General features: G+C 62.2%; 1 protein-coding gene and 2 long non-coding RNA genes across 3 annotated transcripts in view; 1 reads left to right on the plus strand and 2 right to left on the minus strand.

The window, feature by feature from the left end:
* Window positions 1–319: 319 nt before the first annotated feature.
* POLR2A (RNA polymerase II subunit A) overlaps window positions 320–22858 on the minus strand; it is a gene marked incomplete at its 3' end in the record, with an annotated part of 51139 nt that continues 28600 nt past the window's right edge. Inside the window, exons 16-27 of the mRNA XM_050313390.1 lie at window positions 22066–22249; window positions 19031–19202; window positions 15096–15201; window positions 13288–13493; window positions 10202–10426; window positions 8256–8502; window positions 6353–6453; window positions 5351–5455; window positions 4248–4430; window positions 2802–3005; window positions 1479–1665; window positions 320–433 (exon numbers count right to left, since the gene is read on the minus strand). Coding sequence (XP_050169347.1) covers window positions 320–433; window positions 1479–1665; window positions 2802–3005; window positions 4248–4430; window positions 5351–5455; window positions 6353–6453; window positions 8256–8502; window positions 10202–10426; window positions 13288–13493; window positions 15096–15201; window positions 19031–19202; window positions 22066–22249 — 2034 coding nt within the window. The remainder of the gene's footprint in view (window positions 434–1478; window positions 1666–2801; window positions 3006–4247; window positions 4431–5350; window positions 5456–6352; window positions 6454–8255; window positions 8503–10201; window positions 10427–13287; window positions 13494–15095; window positions 15202–19030; window positions 19203–22065; window positions 22250–22858) is intronic.
* Window positions 3823–4109, plus strand: LOC126638997 (uncharacterized). Its single transcript, XR_007628734.1, has 3 exons — window positions 3823–3857; window positions 4013–4032; window positions 4063–4109. It is a non-coding gene; the product is annotated as an uncharacterized LOC126638997 (long non-coding RNA).
* Window positions 13693–14194, minus strand: LOC126638998 (uncharacterized). Its single transcript, XR_007628735.1, has 3 exons — window positions 14068–14194; window positions 13935–14017; window positions 13693–13794 (listed from the first exon to the last, which is right to left on the minus strand). It is a non-coding gene; the product is annotated as an uncharacterized LOC126638998 (long non-coding RNA).

Raw genomic sequence — 22858 nt, forward strand, 5'->3', positions numbered from 1 at the left:
TCCCAGTGACCCCCAGTTTACCCCAGTGAACCCCAAATCCTCTCCCAGCACATCCCAGTGACCCCCAGTTTACCTCCAACACCCCCTCCCATCAGATCCCAGTTCACCCTCCCCAGCACATCCCAGTGACCCCCAGTTTACCCCAGAACCCCTTCCAACAGCCCCCCAACTCCCCCCACATCAGATCCCAGTTCACCCCCCCAGCACATCCCAGTGACCCCCAGTCTGCCCCAGAGTCCCCCAATCATCCCAGCGACCCCCATTTTACCCCCAAACCCCCCTCCCAGTGCTCCCAGTGCTCCCAGTGCCCCCCACTCACCGACACTGGGGGACCAGGCTCCGTAGGCGGGCGTGGCCGCCTGGTTCCAGGGGGTCATGGCCGGGGACATCCCCCCCATGGGGCTGGGGGCCGACCCGAAGAACATCCCGGTGGCTGCAGACACAGGGGGGGTCAGGGGGGGTGGGACCCCAAAATCTGGGGGGAACCCCCCCAAAATGTGGGAGAAACCCCCCCAAAATGTGGGGGAACACCCCCCCCAAAATCTCGGGGATCCCCTCCCCACTGAGGTAACTGGGACGGGCTGGGGGAGGCCCTGAGAATGTTGGGGGGGGGCTTTGGGTCACCATCTATGGGGTCTCCCCCCCTCATCCCCTGTGGGATCCAGGTGTCCCAGTCCCAGGGGACCCCAAACCTGGGAGGAGGACCCCAAACCCGGGTGGGGACCCCAAAACCGTGGAGGGGGACCCCAAAACCCGGGAGAGGGACCCCAAACCTGGGAGGGGACCCCAAAACTGTGGAGGGGGACCCCAAAACCCGGGAGGGGGACTCCAAAATCTTGGGGGGGACCTCAAACCTGGGAGAGGGACCCCAAAACCCAGGAGGGGAACCCAAAACCTGGGAGGGGGACCCCAAAATCTGTGTGGGACCCCCCCTAGTGTGGGACAGGGGGTGGAGGCCAAGATGACCTTGAGGGTCTCCAGGTCACCACCCCTGGGGTGTCCCTGTCCCAGGGGGAGACCCCAAAACCCAGGGGGACCCCAAAACCTGGGAGGGGGACCCCAAAACCCGGGAGGGGGACCCCAAAACCTGTGTGGGACCTCTCCTACTGTGGTGACTGGGACAGGGGGTGGAGGCCAAGATGACCTTGAGGGTCTCCAGGTCACCACCCCTGGGGTGTCCCTGTCCTGGGGGGAGACCCCAAAACCTGGGAGGGGGACCCCAAACCTGGGAGGGGGACCCCAAAACCTGGGAGGGGACCCTGAAACCTGGGTGGGGGACCCTAAAACCTGGGAGGGGGACCCCAAAACTTGGGTGGGGACCCCAAAACCTGGGATGGGGACCCCAAAACCGTGGAGGGGGACCCCAAAACCTGGGTGGGGACCCCAAACCTGGGAGAGGGACCCCAAAACCTGGGAGGGGACCCCAAAACCCGGGTGGGGACCCCAAAACCGTGGAAGGGGACCCCTGAGGGACTCACGGCCGCCGACGCCGAGCCCGGGCAGGGCGCTGGGGATCTCCATGCCGTGCTTGCACTTCTCGGCGTCCAGCAGGAGGTCGAAGCAGCCGGTGCCGGCCGGGGCCAGCTGGCCCAGCATGATGTTCTCCGACACCCCCTTTATGGGGTTGCTCTCCCCGTGGGCTGCAGCCTCCATCAGCACGTCCACCTGGGGGGGGGACACCCTAAAATCAGCCCCAGATCCCAATAAACCCCCAAAATCAGCCTCAGAGCACCCAAATCCCCTAAAAACCACCTAAAATCCTCCATCAGTGTGCTGGGTGACAACCATGAGGTGTTCCCATATCCCAAATCCCCCATTCCCACCTCCACCCCAAATCCCCAATCCCACCCCAAATCCCACATTCCCACACCCCAAATCCCCAAATCCCCCATTCCCACCCCAAATCCCCCAATCCCACCCCAAATCCCCCATTCCCAATCCCCATCCCCACCGTCTCCTCGAAGGAGCACTTCATGAGGAGCCCGGTGTCCTGGCGGTTGGCGCCGTGCCGGGTGATGGCTGTGAGGTGTTCCCATACCCCAAATCCACCCATATCCCACAGCCCCAACCCCAATCCCACCCCAAATCCCCAATCCCAATCCCCAAATCCCCACCGTCTCCTCGAAGGAGCACTTCATGAGGGGCCCGGTGTCCTGGCGGTTGACGCCGTGCCGGGTGATGGCCGTGAGGTGTTCCCACACCCCAAATCCCACATTCCAGATCCCAATTCCCACCCCAAATCCCCAAATCCCCATTCCACCCCAAATCCCCCAAACTCCACCCCACCGTCTCCTCGAAGGAGCACTTCATGAGGGGCCCGGTGTCCTGGCGGTTGACGCCGTGCCGGGTGATGGCCGTGAGGTGTTCCCATACCCCAAATCCCCCAAATCCCCCATTCCCAGCCCCCAAATCCCCCATTTCCATTCCCAATCCCCATCCCCACCGTCTCCTCGAAGGAGCACTTCATGAGGGCCCGGTGTCCTGGCGGTTGACGCCGTGCGGAGTGATGGCCGTGAGGTGTTCCCACACCCCAAATCCCACCCAGATCCCCCATCCCCAGCCCCAATCCCAGCCCAAATCCCCCATTCCCAGCCCCAAATCCCCAATTCCCACATCCTCCCAATCCCCATCCCACCGTCTCCTCGAAGGAGCACTTCATGAGGGGCCCGGTGTCCTGGCGGTTGACGCCGTGCCGGGTGATGGCTGTGAGGTGTTCCCACACCCCAAATCCCCCAAATCCCCCAATCCCACACCCCAAATCCCCAAATCCCCAATCCCCCATTCCCAATCCCCATCCCCACCGTCTCCTCGAAGGAGCACTTCATGAGGGGCCCGGTGTCCTGGCGGTTGACGCCGTGCCGGGTGATGGCCATCAGGTGCCCGCGGGAGGTCATGGTGTCGCACAGCAGCGCCAGGTGCCGGTAGTTGACGTAGGAGCCGTCGAAGGAGATGACGTGGTACAGCTCCCGCTCCAGCGCCTTCCGCACCGCCTCGATGCCCAGCACCTGCCCGGGGGGGAAAACACTCAGATCCAGGGGTTTGGGAACCCCCAAATCCCAGATCCAGGGCTTTGGGAACACCCAAATCCCAGATCCAGGGCTTTGGGAACCCTCAGATCCAGGGGTAGAGCTCCCGCTCCAGCGCCTTCCGCACCGCCTCGATGCCCAGCACCTGCCCGGGGGAAAAAACCCTCAGATCCAGGGGGTTGGGAACCCCCAAATCCCAGATCCAGGGGTTTGGGAACCCCCAAATCCCAAATCCAGAGGTTTGGGAACCCTCAGATCCAGGGCTTTGGGAACCCTCAGATCCAGGGGTAGAGCTCCCGCTCCAGGTGCCTCCCGCACCGCCTCGATGCCCAGGTGCACTGCCCAGGGAAATCCCTCAGATCCAGGGTGTTAGGAACCCCACAGATCCCAGATCCAGGGGTTGGGGAACCCCTAAATCCCAGATCCAGGGGTGTGGGAACCCTCAAATCCAGGAGTTTGGGATCCCTCAGATCCAGGGGTTTGGGATCTCCCAGATCCAGGGCTTTGGGAACCCTCAGATCCAGGGATTCGGGAACCCCCAAATCCAGAGGGCTGGCATCCCTGAGGACCCAGATGTCCCTCAAACTCCCTCCTAGATGTCCCCAGGTGTGCCCAGGTGTGCCCAGGACACTCACAGTGAAGATCTCCACGATGTCATTGGACGTTGTCCTCACGGGGTCCCTCATCCCCCATGTGTGTTCCTCAGCCCCCAGGTGTGCCCAGGTGTGCCCAGGTGTGCCCAGGTGACTCACAGTGAAGATCTCCACGATGTCATTGGACGTTGTCCTCACGGGGTTCCCTCACCCCCCAGGTGTCCCCAGGTGTGCCCAGGTGTGTCCCTCAGCCCAGGTGTGCCCAGGTGTGTCCCTCAGCCCCCAGGTGTGCCCAGGTGTGCCCAGGTGTGCCCAAGTGTGCCCAGGTGACTCACAGTGAAGATCTCCACGATGTCATTGGACGTTGTCCTCACGGGGTCCCTCAGCCCCCAGGTGTGTCCCTCACCCCCCAGGTGTGCCCAGGTGTGTTCCCCAGCCCCCAGGTGTGCCCAGGACACTCACAGTGAAGATCTCCACGATGTCATTGGACGTTGTCCTCACGGGGTCCCTCATCCCCCATGTGTGTTCCTCAGCCCCCAGGTGTGCCCAGGTGTGCCCAGGTGTGTCCCCCAGCCCCCAGGTGTGCCCAGGTGTGTCCCTCACCCCCCAGGTGTCCCCAGACACTCACAGTGAAGATCTCCACGATGTCATTGGACGTTGTCCTCACGGGATCCACGTCCTTCTCGCTCAGCACCCTCATGAGGCTCACGCCGTCCGTCTCCAGGATCCACTCCTGCAGCGCCTTGAACTCCCCGTCCTCGGTGATGATGATCTTCTTCTTGTTGTCCGTCTGGGGCAGGTGCATGTACACCTGGGGGGGGGGAAGGGGGGTCAGGGGCACCCAGGGGGCTGCTGGGGTGGGAGGGGCTACAGGTGCATTCATGGGTGTTTTGGGGGTCCTGGGGGTCTCCTGGAACCTCCTCGAGGTGTCCAAGGAGAGCTCCAGGTGCTCCTGGGGAACCCTCCCAACCCCTTCCTGGAGCCCTCCAGGTACTCCTGGGGACCCTCCTGGAGACCCCAGGTGGTCCTTGGGACCCCCACTCATCCCTGACCCCTCAGGTGCTCCTTGGGACCCCTCCTGAACCCCTCCAGGTATCCCTGGAGACCCTCCTGGAGCCCCCCAGGTGCTCCTGGGGAACCCCAACCCTTCCTGGAGACCTCCAGGTACTCCTGGGGACCCTCCTGGAGACCCCCAGGTGCTCCTGGGGACCCCCCACCCATCCCAGACCCCCCCAGGTGCTCTTTGGGACCCCTCCACCCCTCCTGAACCCCTCCAGGTATCCCGGACCTCCTGGAGCCCCCCAGGTGCTCCTGGGGACCCCCCACCCATCCCAGACCCCCTCAGGTGCTCCTTGGGACCCCTCCACCCCTCCTGAACCCCTCTCCAGGTACCCCTGAGGACCCCCCAACCGCTTCCTGGGCCCCTCCAGGTATCCCTGGAGACCCTCCAGGAGCCCCCCAGGTAGTCCTGGAGACCCCCAGGTGGTCCTTGGGATCCCCCCACTCATCCCAGACCCCTCCAGGTACCCCTGGGGACCCTCCTGGAGCCCTCCAGGTACCCCTGAGGACCCCTCCACCCCTTCCTGGGCCCCTCCAGGTATCCCTGGAGACCCTCCTGGAGCCCCCCAGGTAGTCCTGGAGCCCCCCACTCATCCCAGACCCCTCCAGGTGCCCCTGGGGACCCTCCTGAACCCCTCCAGGTGGTCCTGGTGCCCCCCCAGGTGCCCCCACCTTGCTGATCTGCTCGATGCCCTGCAGGGTCATGTCGGTGAGCATGTTGGACTCGATGCAGCGCAGGAAAACGTCATCATCCATCTTATCCACCACCTCCTCCTCCTGGGGACGGGGAGGGGGCTCAGGGCTGACCCCCAGCCCACCCACGGGTGACCCCCAGCCCACCCTGTCACCCCCCCAGCCGGGGGTGCCCAAAGTCACCCCACCAGGACCCCCCAAAAAGCTCCTCAGATGCTCCCAAGGGTCAACCCAGACCCCCCAGACACCCTCAAGGGTCACCCAGGAACCCCCAAAACACCCTCAAGGGTCACCCAGGACCCCCCAAACACCTTCAAGGGTCACCCAGGACCCCTAAAACAGCCTCAAGGGTCACCCCAGACCCCCAAAACACCCTCAAGGGTCACCCTGGACCCCCCAAACACCCTCAAGGGTCACCCAGGACCCCCAAAACACCCTCAAGGTTCACCCAGGACCCCCCAAACACCTTCAAGGGTCACCCCAGACCCCCAAAACACCTTCAAGGGTCACCCCAGACCCCTAAAACACCCTCAAGGGTCACCCAGACCCCCTAGACACCCTCAAGGGTCACCCAGGACCCCCCAGACACCCTCAAGGGTCACCCCAGACCCCCAAACACCCCCAAGGGTCACCTCAGACCCCCCAAAACACCTTCAAGGGTCACCCAGGACCCCCAAACACCCCCAAGGGTCACCCAGGACCCCTCCAAACACTCTCAAGGGTCACCCACGACCCCCAAACACCCTCAAGGGTCACCCAGGGCCCCCCAAAACACCCCAAGGGTCACCCAGGACCCCAAATACCATCAAGGATCACCCCAGACCCCCAGATACCCCCAAGGGTCACCAGGACTCCCCAGAAGCTCCTCAGAACCCCCAAAGCCCCTCCAGACCCCCAGACCCCCAAAGCCCCTCCAGGCCCCCCAGACCCCCAAAAGCCCCCATGCCCCCAGGCCCCCAAAAGCCCCCCATGCCCCCCCACCTCCTGCATCTTGTTCTCGTCGCTGTTCATGATGCGGATGCGAAGCACCAACTTCTCGGCGTTGTCGTCGTTGAAGATGCAGTTCAGGTCGTCCCCAAAGCCTGGGGGGGACACACAGGGGTCACCCCCACACTCAGGGCACCCAATGGACCTCCAGGGCCACCCCAGGACCCCTCAAACTCCCCAGAAGCCCCCAATCTGCCCCCAATCTCCCCCCCAGACCCACCAGCGTTGATCTTCTTGGCGATCTGCTCCATGGGGAGCTTGTGGTCAGTCAGGGGCTCCAGGCTCACCCAGGACCCCACAAACCCCCTGAAACCCTCCCCAAACCCTCTCAAACCCCCCAATCTCCCCCTTTAACCCCCCCAGACCCACCGGCGTTGATCTTCTTGGTGATCTGCTCCATGGGGAGCTTGCGGTCGGTCAGGGGTTCCAGGCTCACCCAGGACCCCCTGAGGCTCCTCCAGGACCCCCCAAACCCCCTCCACTCTCACCCAGGACCCCCCAGATCCCCTTTAAAGCCCCCCAAGACCCACCGGCGTTGATCTTCTCAGCGATCTGCTCCATGGTGAGCTTGCGGTCCGTCAGGTGCTCCAGGCTCACCCAGGACCCCCAAACCCCCTCAAAGCCCCCAATCTCCCCCTCAAACCCCCAGTCTCCCCTAAGCCCCCTCAGACCTCTCAAAGCCCCCAGACCCACCAGCGTTGATCTTCTCGGCGATCTGCTCCATGGTGAGCTTGCGGTCGGTCAGGGCTCAGGCTCTCCAGGACCCCCAAACCCCCTCAAACCACCTGAAACCCCCAAACCCCCAATCGTCCCCTAAACCCCCAAACCCCCTTCAAGCCCCCAGACCCACCAGCATTGATCTTCTCAGCGATCTGCTCCATGGTGAGCTTGCGGTCGGTCATGTGCTCCAGGCTCACCCAGGACCCCTCAAACCCCTAAATCTCCCCAAACCCCTGAAACCCCCAAACCCCTTCAACCTCCCCAGACCCACCAGCGTTGATCTTCTCGGCAATCTGCTCCATGGTGAGCTTGCGGTTGGTCAGGGCTCCAGGCTCACCCAGGAGCCCCCAGACCCCTAGAAACCCCCAGCCTCCCCCTCAAGCCCCCTCAAAGCCCCCAAACCCTCCTCCAAAGCCCCCAGACCCACCAGCGTTGATCTTCTCGGCGATCTGCTCCATGGTGAGCTTGCGGTCGGTCATGTGCTCCATTCTCACCCAGGACCCCCAAACCCCCTCAAACCACCTCAAACCCCCCAAACCCCTCAATCCCCTTTAAAGCCCCCCCAGACCCACCAGCGTTGATCTTCTTGGCGATCTGCTCCATGGGGAGCTTGCGGTGGGTCAGGGGCTCCAGACTCACCCAGAACCCCGAGGCTCCTCAGGACCCCACAAACCCCTCCAGTCTCACCCAGGAGCCCCCAGACCCCTTTAAAGCCCCCTAGACCCACCAGCGTTGATCTTCTCGGCGATCTGCTCCATGGGGAGCTTGTGGTCGGTCAGGGGCTCCAGGCTCACCCAGGACCCCCAAACTCCCTCCACTCTCACCCAGGAGCCCCAGACCCCCAAACCCTCCCCAAAGCCCCTCAGACCCACCAGCGTTGATCTTCTCGGCGATCTGCTCCATGGTGAGCTTGCAGTCGGTCATGTGCTCGGGCTCACCCAGGACCCCCAAACCCTCAAACCCCCCAATCTCCCCCTCAAACCCCCCAATCTCCCCCCTAAACCCCCTCAGACTCCCTCAAAGCCCCCCCAGACCCACCAGTGTTGATCTTCTCGGCGATCTGCTCCATGGTGAGCTTGCGGTCGGTCAGGGGTTCCAGGCTCACCCAGGACCCCCTGAGGCTCCCCAGGACCCCCCAAACCCCCTGAAACCCTCCCCAAAGCCCCCCCAGACCCACCGGCGTTGATCTTCTCGGCGATCTGCTCCATGGTGAGCTTGCGGTCGGTCATGTGCTTGCGGTCGAGCTCCACGCGCAGCAGCCAGGGCGAGATGCGGCTGACGTCGAAGTCGGGCATCTCGTAGTACACGTTCACCCACTCCTGGTCCTCGGCCACCACCGTGCTCTGCGGGTTGGGGTCGTAGTAGATGGCGGTGTTGGCTGTCACCTTGCGCAGCGTCGTGTGCTCCAGGCGGCACAGGATGTCCTGGGGGGGACAATGGGGACAGTTTGGGGACATCAGGGGACATGAGGGGACATCAGGGGACATGGACATGGGGTGCTCCAGGCGGCACAGGATGTCCTGGGGGGGACAGCAGGTCAGTTTGGGGACATCAGGGGACATGGGGTGCTCCAGGCGGCACAGGATGTCCTGGGGGGACATGGGGACATCAGGGGACATCAGGGGACATGGACATGGGGTGCTCCAGGTGGCACAGGATGTCCTGGGGGGACATGAGGGGACATGAGGTCAGTTTGGGGACATCAGGGGACATGGACACATGGACATGGGGACATGGTGTGCTCCAGGCGGCACAGGATGTCCTGGGGGACAGCAGGGGACAGGGGACAGCAGGGGACATGAGGGGACAGCAGGGGACATGGGGTCAGTGTGGGGACATGGACACATGGACATGGGGACAGGGGGTGCTCCAGGCGGCACAGGATGTCCTGGGGGGACATGGGGACATCAGGGGACAGCAGGGGACATGGGGACATCAGGGGACATGAGGGGACAGCAGGGGACATCAGGGGACATGGACATGGGGTGCTCCAGGCGGCACAGGATGTCCTGGGGGGACAATGGGGACATCAGGGGACATGAGGGGACATGGACACATGGACATGGGGTGCTCCAGGCGGCACAGGATGTCCTGGGGGGACAATCAGGTCAGTTTGGGGACAGCAGGGGACATGGGTGCTCCAGGCGGCACAGGATGTCCTGGGGGGACATCAGGGGACATGAGGGGACATCAGGGGACATGAGGGGACAGCAGGGGACATCAGGGGACAGCAGGGGACAGCAGGGGACAGCAGGGGACAGCAGGGGACATGGGGTGCCCCAGGTGGCACAGGATGTCCTGGGGGGGACAATGGGGTCAGTTTGGGGACATCAGGGGACATCAGGGGACATCAGGGGACAGCAGGGGACATGGACATGGGGTGCTCCAGGCGGCACAGGATGTCCTGGGGGGACATCAGGGGACATTGGGTCACTGTGGGGACATGGACATGGGGACATGGGGTGCTCCAGGCAGCACAGGATGTCCTGGGGGGACATGGGGACATGAGGGGACAGCAGGGGACATGGGGTGCTCCAGGCGGCACGGGATGTCCTGGGGGGGGACAATGGGGTCAGTTTGGGGACATGGACACATGGACACGGGGACACGGGGTGCTCCAGGTGGCACAGGATGTCCTGGGGCCTCTCCCACATTATCCCCATCCCCAAGCTGTCCCCATGCCATCCCTGTCCCCAGGCTGTCCCCAAGCCCCTTCCCCCCAGAAGTGTCCCCAGGCTGTCCCCCCTAGTCTGTCCCCAAGCCCCTTTCCCCCAGAACTGTCCCCAGGTTGTCTCCATGCTATACTTGTCCCCAGGTTGTCCCCAAGCTGTCCCCATGCCATCCCTGTCCCCAAGCTGTCCCCAAGCCCCTTCCCCCCAGAGCTGTCCCCAGTCTGTTCCCCCCAGAGCTGTCCCCATTCTGTCCCCATTCTATCCCCCCCAGAACTGTCCCCATTCTGTCCCCCCCAGAGCTGTCCCCATTCTGTCCCCCAGTCTGTCCCCCCAAGAGCTGTCCCCAGTCTGTCCCCCCCAGAAGTATCCCCAGTCTGTCCCCCCCAGAGCTGTCCCCATTCTGCCCCCGTGTCCCCCCCATTCTGTCCCCATCCTGTCCCCGTGTCCCCACCTTGGCCCTCTCGGCGTCGCGGGCGCTCTGGCCCAGCAGGAACACGGTGAGCGACGGCGTCTTGGGCTTCTTGGAGATGTTGATGAGCTCCTTGAGGCGCGGCACGCCCAGGGTGACGTTCTTGGCCGACACCCCCGCGTAGTGGAAGGTGTTGAGGGTCATCTGCGTGGCCGGCTCCCCCAGCGACTGCGCCGCCAGCGCGCCCACCATCTCCCCGGGGTGCGCCTGGGGGGACAGGGCGTGTCAGGGACCCCCATGGGGGGACACATGGCCCATCAGGGACACCCATGGGGGGATACAGCACGTCAGGGACCCCCACGGGGGGGACAGGGCACGTCAGGGACCCCCCAGACCCGCCTGGGGGGACAGGGTGCGTCAGGGACCCCCACGGGGGGACACACAGCATGTCAGGGACCCTCATGGGGGACAAGGTATGTCAGGGACCCTCATGGGGGGGATACAGCACGTCAGGGACCCTCATGGGGGGACAGGGCACATCAGGGACACCCATGGGGGGACAGGGCATGTCAGGGACACCCATGGGGGGATACAGCATGTCAGGGACCCCCCAGACCCGCCTGGGGGGACACACAGCATGTCAGGGACACCCACAGGGGGATACAGCATGTCAGGGACCCTCATGGGGGGACAGGGCATGTCAGGGACCCCCATGGGGGGCACACGGCATGTCAGGGACCCCCCAGACCCGCCTGGGGGGACAGGGTGCGTCAGGGACCCTCACGGGGGGGATACAGCACGTCAGGGACCCCCCAGACACGCCTGGGGGGACAGGGCACGTCAGGGACACCCACGGGGGGGATACAGCACGTTAGGGACACCCACGGGGGGACAGGGCACGTCAGGGACCACCCAGACCCACCTGGGGGGACAGGGCATGTCAGGGATCCCCCAGAGCCGCCTGGGGGGACAGGGTGCGTCAGGGACACCCATGGGGGACACATGGCATGTCAGGGACCCCCAGACCCGCCTGGGGGGACAGGGGACGTCAGGGACACCCACGGGGGGACACACGGCGTGTCAGGGACACCCATGGGGGGATACAGCACGTCAGGGACCCCCCAGACCCACCTGGGGGGACAGGGCATGTCAGGGACCCTCATGGGGGGACAGGGCATGTCAGGGACCCTCATGGGGGGACAGGGTGCGTCAGGGACCCTCATGGGGGGACAGGGTGCGTCAGGGACACCCAGACCCGCCTGGGGGGACACGGCACGTCAGGGACCCCCCAGAGCCACCTGGGGGGACAGGGCATGTCAGGGACACCCACGGGGGGACAGGGCATGTCAGGGACCCTCATGGGGGGGATACAGCACATCAGGGACCCCCCAGACCTGCCTGGGGGACACACAGCATGTCAGGGACACCCACGGGGGACAGGGCACGTCAGGGACCCCCCAGACCCGCCTGGGGGGACAGGGCATGTCAGGGACACCCACGGGGGACAGGGCACGTCAGGGACCCTCATGGGGGGACAGGGCATGTCAGGGACACTCATGGGGGGGACAGGGCATGTCAGGGACCCCCATGGGGGGACAGGGCATGTCAGGGACCCTCATGGGGGGACACATGGCATGTCAGGGATCCCCCAGACCCTCATGGGGGACAGGGCGTGTCAGGGACACCCATGGGGGGGACAGGGCATGTCAGGGACCCTCATGGGGGGACAGGGCACGTCAGGGACCCTCATGGGGGGACAGGGCACGTCAGGGACCCCCACGGGGGGACAAGGCACGTCAGGGACACCCATGGGGGGACACATGGCATGTCAGGGACCTCCATGGGGGGATACAGCACATCAGGGACACCCATGGGGGGATACAGCACGTGAGGGACCCCCAGACCCGCCTGGGTGGACAGGGCACATCAGGGACCCTCATGGGGGGACAGGGCACGTCAGGGACACCCACGGGGGGGACACACAGCATGTCAGGGACCTCCCAGACCCGCCTGGGGGGACACACAGTACATCAGGGACCCCCATGGGAGGACAGGGCACATCAGGGACCCTCATGGGGGGACAGGGCATGTCAGGGACACCCATGGGAGGACAGGGCACATCAGGGACCCTCATGGGGGGACAGGGCATGTCAGGGACACCCATGGGGGGACAGGGCACGTCAGGGACCCCATAGGGGGACAGGGCATGTCAGGGACACCCATGGGGGACACACGGCACTTCAGGGACCCCCCAGACCACCCCAGGGGGAGCTGCAAATCACCCCCAAATGGGGCTCCAAACCCCCCTCGGGTGGGGCTCCAAACCCCTCCCAGATAGGGCTCCAAACTCCCCTCAGGTGTGACCCTAAATCCCCCAAACCTCCCAAAATCCCCCCTCACAATGGCCTGGTTGAACTTGGACTCGATCTCCCCCAGCAGCCACTCCAATCCCTCCCAGACTGACTCCAAACACCCAGATTGAGTCCAAACACCCAGATGTGACCCCAAACCCCTCAGATGTGACCCCAGACCCTCCAAACCCCCAAATCCCCCCCAAATCCCCCAGATATGACCCCAAATGTCCTCACAATGGCCTGGTTGAACTTGGACTCGATCTCCCCCAGCAGCCACTCCAATCCCTCCCAGATTGACCCCAAACATCCAGACTGACTCCAAACCCCCCAGATGTGACCCCAAACTCCCCAAACCCCTCAGATGTGACCCCAAATGCCCTCACAATGGTCTGGTTGAACTTGGACTCGATCTCCCCCAGCAGCCACTCCAATCCCTCCCAGACTGATTCCAAACCCCCCAAATCCCCCCCAAACCCCCCAGGTGTGACCCCAAATGCCCTCACAATGGCCTGGTTGAACTTGGACTCGATCTCCCCCAGCAGCCACTCCAATCCCCCAGGTGTGACACCAAACACCCCAAATTCCCCCCAATCCCCCCAGATGTGACCCCAAACCCCCTCTCACAATGGCCTGGTTGAACTTGGACTCGATCTCCCCCAGCAGCCACTCCAATCCCTCCCAGACCCCCAGACTGACTCCAAACCCCTCAGATCTGACCCCAAAGACCCCAAATCCCCCCCAAACCCCCCAGATGTGACCCCAAACTGTCCTCACAATGGCCTGGTTGAACTTGGACTCGATCTCCCCCAGCAGCCAGTCGAAGGCCTCCCCGCTGAGCCGGAACTCCTCGACCATCCTGCGGCTGCAGAGGGTGGAGCGCAGGTGGATGTTGAAGAGCAGCGTCGCGTTCTCCTGCGCCTGCCGGCTCAGGGGGTCCTCCCCGTTCACGATCACCAGCTTGCGGCTCAGCTCCTTCACCCCTGCGGGGGCAACGGGCTCAGGGGGGCTCCAGGGCCGCATCCAGAGCACCCAGAACCTCCAGAACCTTCCTGGGGGCTCCCCAAGAGCATCCAGAGCACCCAGAACCTCCAGAACCTTCCTGGGGGCTCCAGGGCTGCATCCAGAACCTTCCTGGGGGCTCCAGGGCCTCCCCCAGAGCATCCAGAACCTTCAGAACCTCCCCAAGAGCATCCAGAACCTCCTCAAGAGCACCCAGAACCTTCCTGGGGGCTCCAGGGCCGCATCCAGAGCCTCCAGAACCTCCTCAAGAGCACCCAGAACCTTCCTGGGGGCTCCAGGGCCGCATCCAGAACCCAGAACCTCCCCAAGAGCATCCAGAACCTCCTCAAGAGCATCCAGAACCTTCAGAACCTTCCTGGGGGCTCCAGGGCCGCATCCAGAGCATCCAGAACCTTCAGAACCTTCCTGGGGGCTCCAGGGCCTCCCCCAGAGCATCCAGAACCTTCAGAACCTCCCCAAGAGCATCCAGAACCTCCTAAAGAATCTCCTCAAGAACCTCCAGAACCTTCCTGGAGGCTTGAGAACCTTCAGAACCTCCTCAAGAACCTCTAGAACCTTCCTGGAACCTCAAGAACCTCCAGGACCTTCTCATAACCCCTCAAGAACCTCCACAACTTTCCTGGGGGTCCCAAGAACCTCCAGAACCTTCTTGGGGTCCCACAAACCCAGAGCAGCTTCTGGGGGGAGTGGGGGCCTCAAGAACCTCCAGAGCCTTCCTGGGGTCCCAAAAAAAACCCCTCCAGATCCTTCTTGGGTTCCTCAAGAACCTCCAGAACCTTCCTGGGGTCCCAAAAAACCTCCAGAAGCTTCTAACGCTCCTCAAGAACCTCCAGAACCTTCCTGGGGTCTCAAGAACCCCTCAGAACCTTCTCGAGAGCTCCTCAAGAACCTCCAGAGCCTTCCTGGGGTCCCAAAAAAAACCCCTCCAGATCCTTCTTGGGTTCCTCAAGAACCTCCAGAACCTTCTCATGGAGTCCCCAAAGAACCCTCCAGATCCTTCTTGGGTTCCTCAAGAACCTCCAGAACCTTCCTGGGGTCCCAAAAAAACCCCCTCCAGATCCTTCTTGGGTTCCTCAAGAACCTCCAGAGCCTTCCTGGGGTCCCAAAAAACCCTCCAGATCCTTCTTGGGTTCCTCAAGAACCCAGAGCCTTCTGGGGTCCAAAAACCTCCAGATCCTTCTTGGGCTTCCTCAAGAACCTTCCTGGGGTCCCAAAAAAACCTCCAGATCCTTCTTGGGCTCCTCAAGAACCTCCAGAACCTTCCTGGGGTCCCAAAAAACCCTCGAGCAGCCTTCGTGAGTGGGGGCCTCAAGAACCTCCAGAGCCTTCCTGGGGTCCCAAAAACCTCCAGATCCTTCTTGGGTTCCTCAAGAACCTCCAGAACCTTCCTGGGGTCCCAAAAAAACCTCCAGATCCTTCTTGGGCTCCTCAAGAACCTCCAGAACCTTCCAGGGGGGTTCAAAACTGCCCCCCACAACCCCAACCCCCCCAGATCTGGGGATTCTCATCTTCAAGGCCCCCCAAACCCCCCAAAACCCCCCCATTTGGGGCCCCCCACTCACCCTCCACCACCTTGACGGGGTGCAGGTCGGAGGGCAGGCGGGAGTTGATGTGGAAAATCTTCTGGGCGTTCCAGATCATCCTCAGCAGATTGCAGGGCAGCACCACCTGGGGGGGCAACACCGGGGAGGGGGGGTAAGGGACCCCAAAACGGGGAGTAAGGGACCCCAAAACGGGGAGCAGGGACCCCAAAATGGGGGTAAGGGACCCCAAAACGGGGGCAGGGACCCCAAAATGGGAGTAAGGGACCCCAAATTGGGGGGTAGGGACCCAAAATTGGGGGTAAGGGACACAAAATTGGGGGGCAGGGACCTCAAAACGGGGGCAGGGACCCCAAATTGGGGGTAAGGGATCCCAAAATGGGGGTAAGGGACCCCAAAATGGGGGCAGGGACCCCAAATTGGGGTAAGGGACCCCAAAATGGGGGCAGAGCAGCAAAAATTGGGGGGCAGGGACCTAAAATTGGGGGTAAGGGACCCCAAACTGGGGGCAGGGACCCCAAATTGGGATGCAGGGACTCAAAACTGGGGGGCAGGGACCCAAAACTGGGGTCAGAGCAGCAAAAATTGGGGGTAAGGGACCTAAAATTGGGGGTAAGGGACCCTAAAATGGGGGCAGGGACCCCAAAACGGAGGCAGAGACCCCAAAATGGGGGTAAGGGACCCCAGATTGGTGGTAAGGGACCCCAAAACGGGAGTAAGGGATCCCAAATTGGGGGTAAGGGACCCAAAATTGGGGCAGGGACCCCAAAACGGGGGCAGGGACCCAAAATTGGGGGTAAGGGACCCCAAAACGGGGGGCAGGGACACGAAATTTGGGGTAAGGGACCCCAAACTGGGGGGTAGGGACCCGAAACTGGGGGGTAGGGACCCAAAATTGGGGGTAAGGGACCCAAAATTGGGGTCAGAGCAGCAAAAATTGGGGGTAAGGGACCCCAAATTGGGTGGCAGGGACCTCAAATTGGGGTCAGAGCAGCAAAAATTGGAGGTAAGGGACCCAAAATTGGGGGGCAGGGACCCCAAATTGGGGGCAGGGACCCCAAAATGGGGGTAAGGGATCCCAAAACGGGGGTAAGGGATCCCAAAACGGGGGCAGGGACCCCAAATTGGGGGTAAGGGACCCAAAAATGGGGGCAGGGACCCCAAATTGGGGTCAGAGCAGCAAAAATTGGGAGTAAGGGACCCCAAATTGGGGGTAAGGGACCCCAAAACGGGGGCAGGGACCCGAAATTGGGGGGCAGGGACCCCAAATTGGGAGTAAAGGACCCCAAAACAGGGGCAGGGACCCAAAACTGGAGGGCAGAGACCCCAAATTGGGGGGCAGGGACCCAAAATTGGGGGTAACGGACCCAAAATTGGGGGCAGGGGAGCAGAAACTGGGGGTAAGGGCAGCAAAAAATGGGGGTCAGGGCAGCTCAGGGTTGGATTTTAGGTTGGATTTTGGGTTGAGATTTTGGGGTTTGGGTTGGGGTTTGGGTTGGATTTGGCGCTTTGGGTTGGATTTTGGGTCAGATTTCAGGTTTTGGGTTGCGTTTCGAGGTGCCCCTGTCATGTTTTGGGGTATCCCAGGTGGTTTTGGAGTCACATTTGGGGGTTTTGGGGTCCCACCTTGCTGTCCCCCGTGGGGAAGATGACCCTGAGGACCTCCCTGTCGTGTTTGGGGGTATCCCAGGGGGTTTTTGGGTCACATTTGGGGTATCCCAGGGGGTTTTTGGGGTCCCATTCTGGGCTCTGGGGGATTTTGGGGTCCCACCTTGCTGTCCCCCGTGGGGAAGATGACCCTGAGCACCTCCCTGTCGTGTTTCGGGGTCACATTTGGGGTTTTGGGGTCCCATTCCAGGGTCTGTGTGCCCACCTTGCTGTCCCCCGTGGGGAAGATGACCCTCAGCACCTCCCTGTCGTGTTTTGGGGTCCCACCTTGCTGTCCCCCGTGGGGAAGATGACCCTCAGCACCTCCCTGTCGTGTTTTGGGGTCACATTTGGGGTTTTGGGGTCCCACCTTGCTGTCCCCCGTGGGGAAGATGACCCTGAGGACCTCCCTGTCGTGTTTTGGGGTATCCCAGGGGTTTTGGGGTATCCCAGGTGGTTTTGGGGTCCCACCTTGCTGTCCCCCGTGGGGAAGATGACCCTCAGCACCTCCCTGTCGTGTTTTGGGGTCACATTTAGGGGTCTGTGTGCCCACCTTGCTGTCCCCCGTGGGGAAGATGACCCTGAGCACCTCTCTGTCGTGTTTTGGGGTCACATTTGGTGGTCTGGGGGGTTTAGGGGTCCCACCTTGCTGTCCCCCGTGGGGAAGATGACCCTGAGCACCTCCCTGTCGTGTTTTGGGGTCCCACCTTGCTGTCCCCCGTGGGGAAGATGACCCTCAGCACCTCCCTGTCGTGTTTTGGGGTATCCCAGGTGGTTTTGGGGTCCCATTCTGGGCTCTGGGGGGTTTAGGGGTCCCACCTTGCTGTCCCCCGTGGGGAAGATGACCCTGAGCACCTCCCTGTCATGTTTTGGGTCACATTTGGGGTATCCCAGGGGGTTTTGGGGTCACATTTGGGGTTTTGGGGTCCCACCTTGCTGTCCCCCGTGGGGAAGATGACCCTGAGCACCTCCCTGTCATGTTTGGGTTGTGTTTTGGGGTCACATTTGGGGGTTTTGGGGTCCCACCTTGCTGTCCCCCGTGGGGAAGATGACCCTCAGCACCTCCCTGTCGTGTTTTGGGGTATCCCAGGGGGTTTTTGGGTCACATTTGGGGGTCTGGGGGGTTTAGGGGTCCCACCTTGCTGTCCCCCGTGGGGAAGATGACCCTGAGCACCTCCCTGTCGTGTTTTGGGGTACCCCAGATGGTTTTGGGGTCACATTTAGGGGTTTGGGGTCCCACCTTGCTGTCCCCCGTGGGGAAGATGACCCTGAGCACCTCCCTGTCGTGTTTGGGTTGTGTTTTGGGGTATCCCAGGGGGTTTTTGGGTCACATTTGGGGTTTTGGGGTCCCACCTTGCTGTCCCCCGTGGGGAAGATGACCCTGAGGACCTCCCTGTCGTGTTTGGGGGTATCCCAGGTGGTTTTGGGGTCACATTTGGGGTATCCCAGGGGGTTTTGGGGTCACATTTGGGGGTTTTGGGGTCCCACCTTGCTGTCCCCCGTGGGGAAGATGACCCTCAGGACCTCCCTGTCGTGTTTTGGGGTCACATTTGGTGGTCTGGGGGGTTTTGGGGTCCCACCTTGCTGTCCCCCGTGGGGAAGATGACCCTGAGGACCTCCCTGTCGTGTTTTGGGTTGTGTTTTGGGGTATCCCAGGGGGTCTGTGTCCCCACCTTGCTGTCCCCCGTGGGGAAGATGACCCTGAGCACCTCCCTGTCGTGTTTTGGGGTCACATTTGGGGGTCTGGGGTCCCACCTTGCTGTCCCCCGTGGGGAAGATGACCCTCAGCACCTCCCTGTCGTGTTTTGGGGTATCCCAGGGGGTTTTTGGGTCACATTTGGGGTATCCCAGGTGGTTTTGGGGTCCCACCTTGCTGTCCCCCGTGGGGAAGATGACCCTCAGCACCTCCCTGTCGTGTTTGGGTTGTGTTTTGGGGTATCCCAGGGGGTTTTGGGGTCACATTTAGGGGTCTGGGGGGTTTTGGGGTCCCACCTTGCTGTCCCCCGTGGGGAAGATGACCCTGAGGACCTCCCTGTCGTGTTTTGGGGTCCCACCTTGCTGTCCCCCGTGGGGAAGATGACCCTCAGCACCTCCCTGTCGTGTTTTGGGGTCCCACCTTGCTGTCCCCCGTGGGGAAGATGACCCTCAGCACCTCCCTGTCGTGTTTTGGGGTCACATTTGGGGTATCCCAGGGGGTTTGGGGTCCCACCTTGCTGTCCCCCGTGGGGAAGATGACCCTCAGCACCTCCCTGTCGTGTTTTGGGGTATCCCAGGGGTTTTGGGGTCACATTTGGGGTCTGGGGTCCCACCTTGCTGTCCCCCGTGGGGAAGATGACCCTCAGCACCTCTCTGTCGTCGCGCATGCGCTCGAACTCGCGCTCCAGCTCGTTCTGGATGTGGGCGTTGGACAGGATGTCCTTCACCAGCTCCTCCTGCAGCGTCCGCCGCAGCGCCCGCTCGTTCGTGTAGTCGAACTTGAACCTGCCAGGGGGAAACGGGGGTCAGGAACCCCAAAATGGGGGACAGGGGGGTCAGGAACCCCAAAATGGGCTCAATGGGGGTCAGGAAGCCCAAAATGGGCTCCATGGGGGGCAGGGGAGGGTCAGGAACCCCAAAATGGGTTCCAGGGTGGGACAGGGGGGTCAGGAACCCCAAAACTGGGCTCCATGGGGGTCAGGAACCCCAAAATGGGCTCCATGGGGGGCAGGAACCCCAAAATGGGCTCCATGGGGGGCAGGAAGCCCAAAATGGGCTCCATGGGGGTCAGGAAGCCCAAAATGGGCTTCACATGGGACAGGGGGGTCAGGAACCCCAAAATGGGTTCCATGGGGGTCAGGAACCCCAAAATGGGCTCCATGGGGATCAGGAAGCCCAAAATGGGCTTCACATGGGACAGGGGGTCAGGAACCCCAAAACGGGTTGGAAATTGGGCAGGAGGAGATTCAGGACCCCAAAATGGGACCCAGAGTGGGCAGGAGGAGATTCAGGACCCCAAAATGGGGCAGGAGAAGCTTCAGGACCTCAAAACGGGCTTCACATGGGACAGGAGGGTCAGGAACCCCAAAATGGGCTCCATGGGGGGGACAGGGGGGTCAGGAACCCCAAAACGGGTTCCATGGGGGACAGGAACCCCAAAATGGGTTCCATGAGGGGGACGGGGGGGTCAGGAACCCCAAAACGGGCTCCATGGGGGACAGGAACCCCAAAATGGGCTTCATGGGGGACAGGAACCCCAAAACGGGATCCATGGGGGACAGGGGAGGGTCAGGAACCCCAAAATGGGCTCCATGGGGGTCAGGAACCCCAAAATGGGCTTCATGGGGGACAGGAACCCCAAAATGGGTTCCATGAGGGGGACGGGGGGGTCAGGAACCCCAAAACGGGCTCCATGGGGGACAGGAACCCCAAAATGGGCTCCATGGGGGGGACAGGGGGGTCAGGAACCCCAAAATGGGCTCCATGGGGGTCAGGAACCCCAAAATGGGCTCCATGGGGGGCAGGAACCCCAAAACGGGCTCCATGGGGATCAGGAACCCCAAAATGTGCTCCATGGGAGGCAGGGGGGGTCAGGAACCCCAAAATGGGTTCCATGGGGGACAGGGGGGTCAGGAACCCCAAAACGGGCTCCATGGGGGGGACAGGGGGGTCAGGAACCCCAAAATGGGCTCCATGGGGTCAGGAACCCCAAAATGGGCTCCATGGGGGTCAGGAACCCCAAAATGGGCTCCATGGGGGACAGGGGGGGTCAGGAACCCCAAAATGGGCTCCATGGGGGTCAGGAACCCCAAAATGGTCTTCATGGGGGGGGACAGGAGGGTCAGGAACCCCAAAATGGGCTCCATGAGGGTCAGGAACCCCAAAATGGGCTCCATGGGGGACAGGAGGGTCAGGAACCCCAAAATGGGTTTCATGGGGGGGGACAGGGGGGTCAGGAATCCCAAAATGGGCTCCATGGGGGTCAGGAACCCCAAAACAGGTTCCATTGGGGACAGGAACCCCAAAATGGGATCCATGGGGGGGACAGGGGGGTCAGGAACCCCAAAATGGGCTCCATGGGGGACAGGGGGGGGTCAGGAACCCCAAAACGGGCTCCATGGGGGTCAAGAACCCCAAAATGGGCTCCATGGGGGGGACAGAGGGGTCAGGAGCCCCAAAATGGGCTCGATGGGGATCGGGAACCCCAAAACGGGCTCCATGGGGGGGACAGGGGGGTCAGGAACCCCAAAATGGGCTTCATGGGGGGGACAGAGGGGTCAGGAGCCCCAAAATGGGGGACAGGGGGGACAGGGGGGTCAGGAACCCCAAAATGGGGGACAGGGGGTCAGGAACCCCAAAATGGGCTCCATGGGGGGGGGCAGAGGGGTCAGGAACCCCAAAATGGGGCAGGAGAAGCTTCAGGACCCCAAAACGAGACCCAGGGTGGGCAGGAAAGGTTGGGGACCCCAAAATGTTCCCAACCCTTGGAAAGAGATGTTTGAAGACCCCAAAACGAACCCAACCCTTGCAATCACCCCCTCCATGACCCCAAAACGAACCCAACCCTTGGAAGGAGCCCCTCAGTGACCCCAAAATGAACCCAACCCTCAGAATGAGCCCCTCAATGACCCCAAAACGAACCCAACCCTCAGAATGAGCCCCTCAGTGACCCCAAAATGAGCCCAACCCTCGGAATGAGCCCCTCAGTGACCCCAAAATGAGCCCAACCCTTGGAATGAGCCCCTCAATGACCCCAAAATGAACCCAACCCTTGGAATGAGCCCCTCAGCGACCCCAAAATGAACCCAACCCTTGGAAAGAGATGTTTGAAGACCCCAAAATGAACCCAACCCTTGGAAAGAGATGCTTGAAGACCCCAAAACGAGCCCCACCCTCGGAATGAGCCCCTCAGTGACCCCAAAACGAGCCCAACCCTTGGCAGGCCCCCCCTCCACGACTCCATAATGAATCCAACCCTCGGAATGAGCCACTCAGTGACCCCAAAATGAACCCAACCCTTGGAATGAGCCCCTCAGTGACCCCAAAATGAGCCCAATCCTTGCAATGAGCCCCTCAGTGACCCCAAAATGAGCCCCACCCTTGGAATGAGCCACTCAATGACCCCAAAACGAACCCAACCCTCGGAATGAGCCCCTCAGTGACCCCAAAACAAACCCAACCCTTGGAAGGAGCCCCTCCATGACCCCAGAAACGTTCCCAACCCTTGGAATGAGCCCCTCAGTGACCCCAAAACAAACCCAACCCTCGAAACGAGCCCCTCCACGACCCCAAAATGAGCCCCACCCTCGGCAAGCCCCCCCTCCACGCCCCCCCAGAAGGGTCTGCAGCCCCCCCCTTGCCCCCTCACTTCTTCTCGAAGGCCTTGTTGGAGGGTTTGAGCGTGGCCAGGTTCTGGAACTCGACGCTCTCCCCGGCCAGCCCGTCCTCGCCGTAGCGCAGCTGCACCACCTGGTTGATGGAATTGCGCACGGTGGCGTCGTACTTGACCATCACCGACTCCATGGACTTGATCAGGCGCCGCTGGATGTACCCTGGGGGAGCCATGAGGGGTTAGGGGGCTGGGGAGGGGTTTGGGGTGTCTGAGGACATCTGGAGGGGTTTGGGGTGTCTGAGGAAGGATTTGGGGGTTTTGGGGAGCATGGAGGAGACATGGGGAGGGTTTGACCATCACCGACTCCATGGACTTGATCAGGCGCCGCTGGATGTACCCTGGGGACACCATGGGGGTCAGGAGAGGGTTTGGGGGTCCCAGGGGGTTTGGGGTCCCAGGGGTGTCTGGGGGTATGGAGGGACATGGGCAGGGTTTGACCATCACCGACTCCATGGACTTGATCAGGTGGTGCTGGATGTACCCTGGGGAGCCATGGGGGTCAGGGAGTTTGGGGTCCCAGGGGGTGTTTGGGGGTTTTGGGGGTGTCTGGGGAGGAGTCTGGGGGCTATGGAGGGACATGGGGAGGGTTTGACCATCACCGACTCCATGGACTTGATCAGATGGCACTGGATGTACCCTGGGGAGCCATGGGGGTCAGGGGAGGGTTTGGGGGTGTCTGGGGGTTTGGGGGGTTTGGGGGTGTCTGAGGGGCTATGGAGGGACATGGGCAGGGTTTGACCATCACCGACTCCATGGACTTGATCAGGCG

Source organism: Myiozetetes cayanensis, unplaced genomic scaffold (genome assembly GCF_022539395.1).
Source record: "Myiozetetes cayanensis isolate MyiCay16 unplaced genomic scaffold, myiCay2020 scf185, whole genome shotgun sequence".
In the NCBI taxonomy this organism is placed as follows: domain Eukaryota; kingdom Metazoa; phylum Chordata; class Aves; order Passeriformes; family Tyrannidae; genus Myiozetetes; species Myiozetetes cayanensis.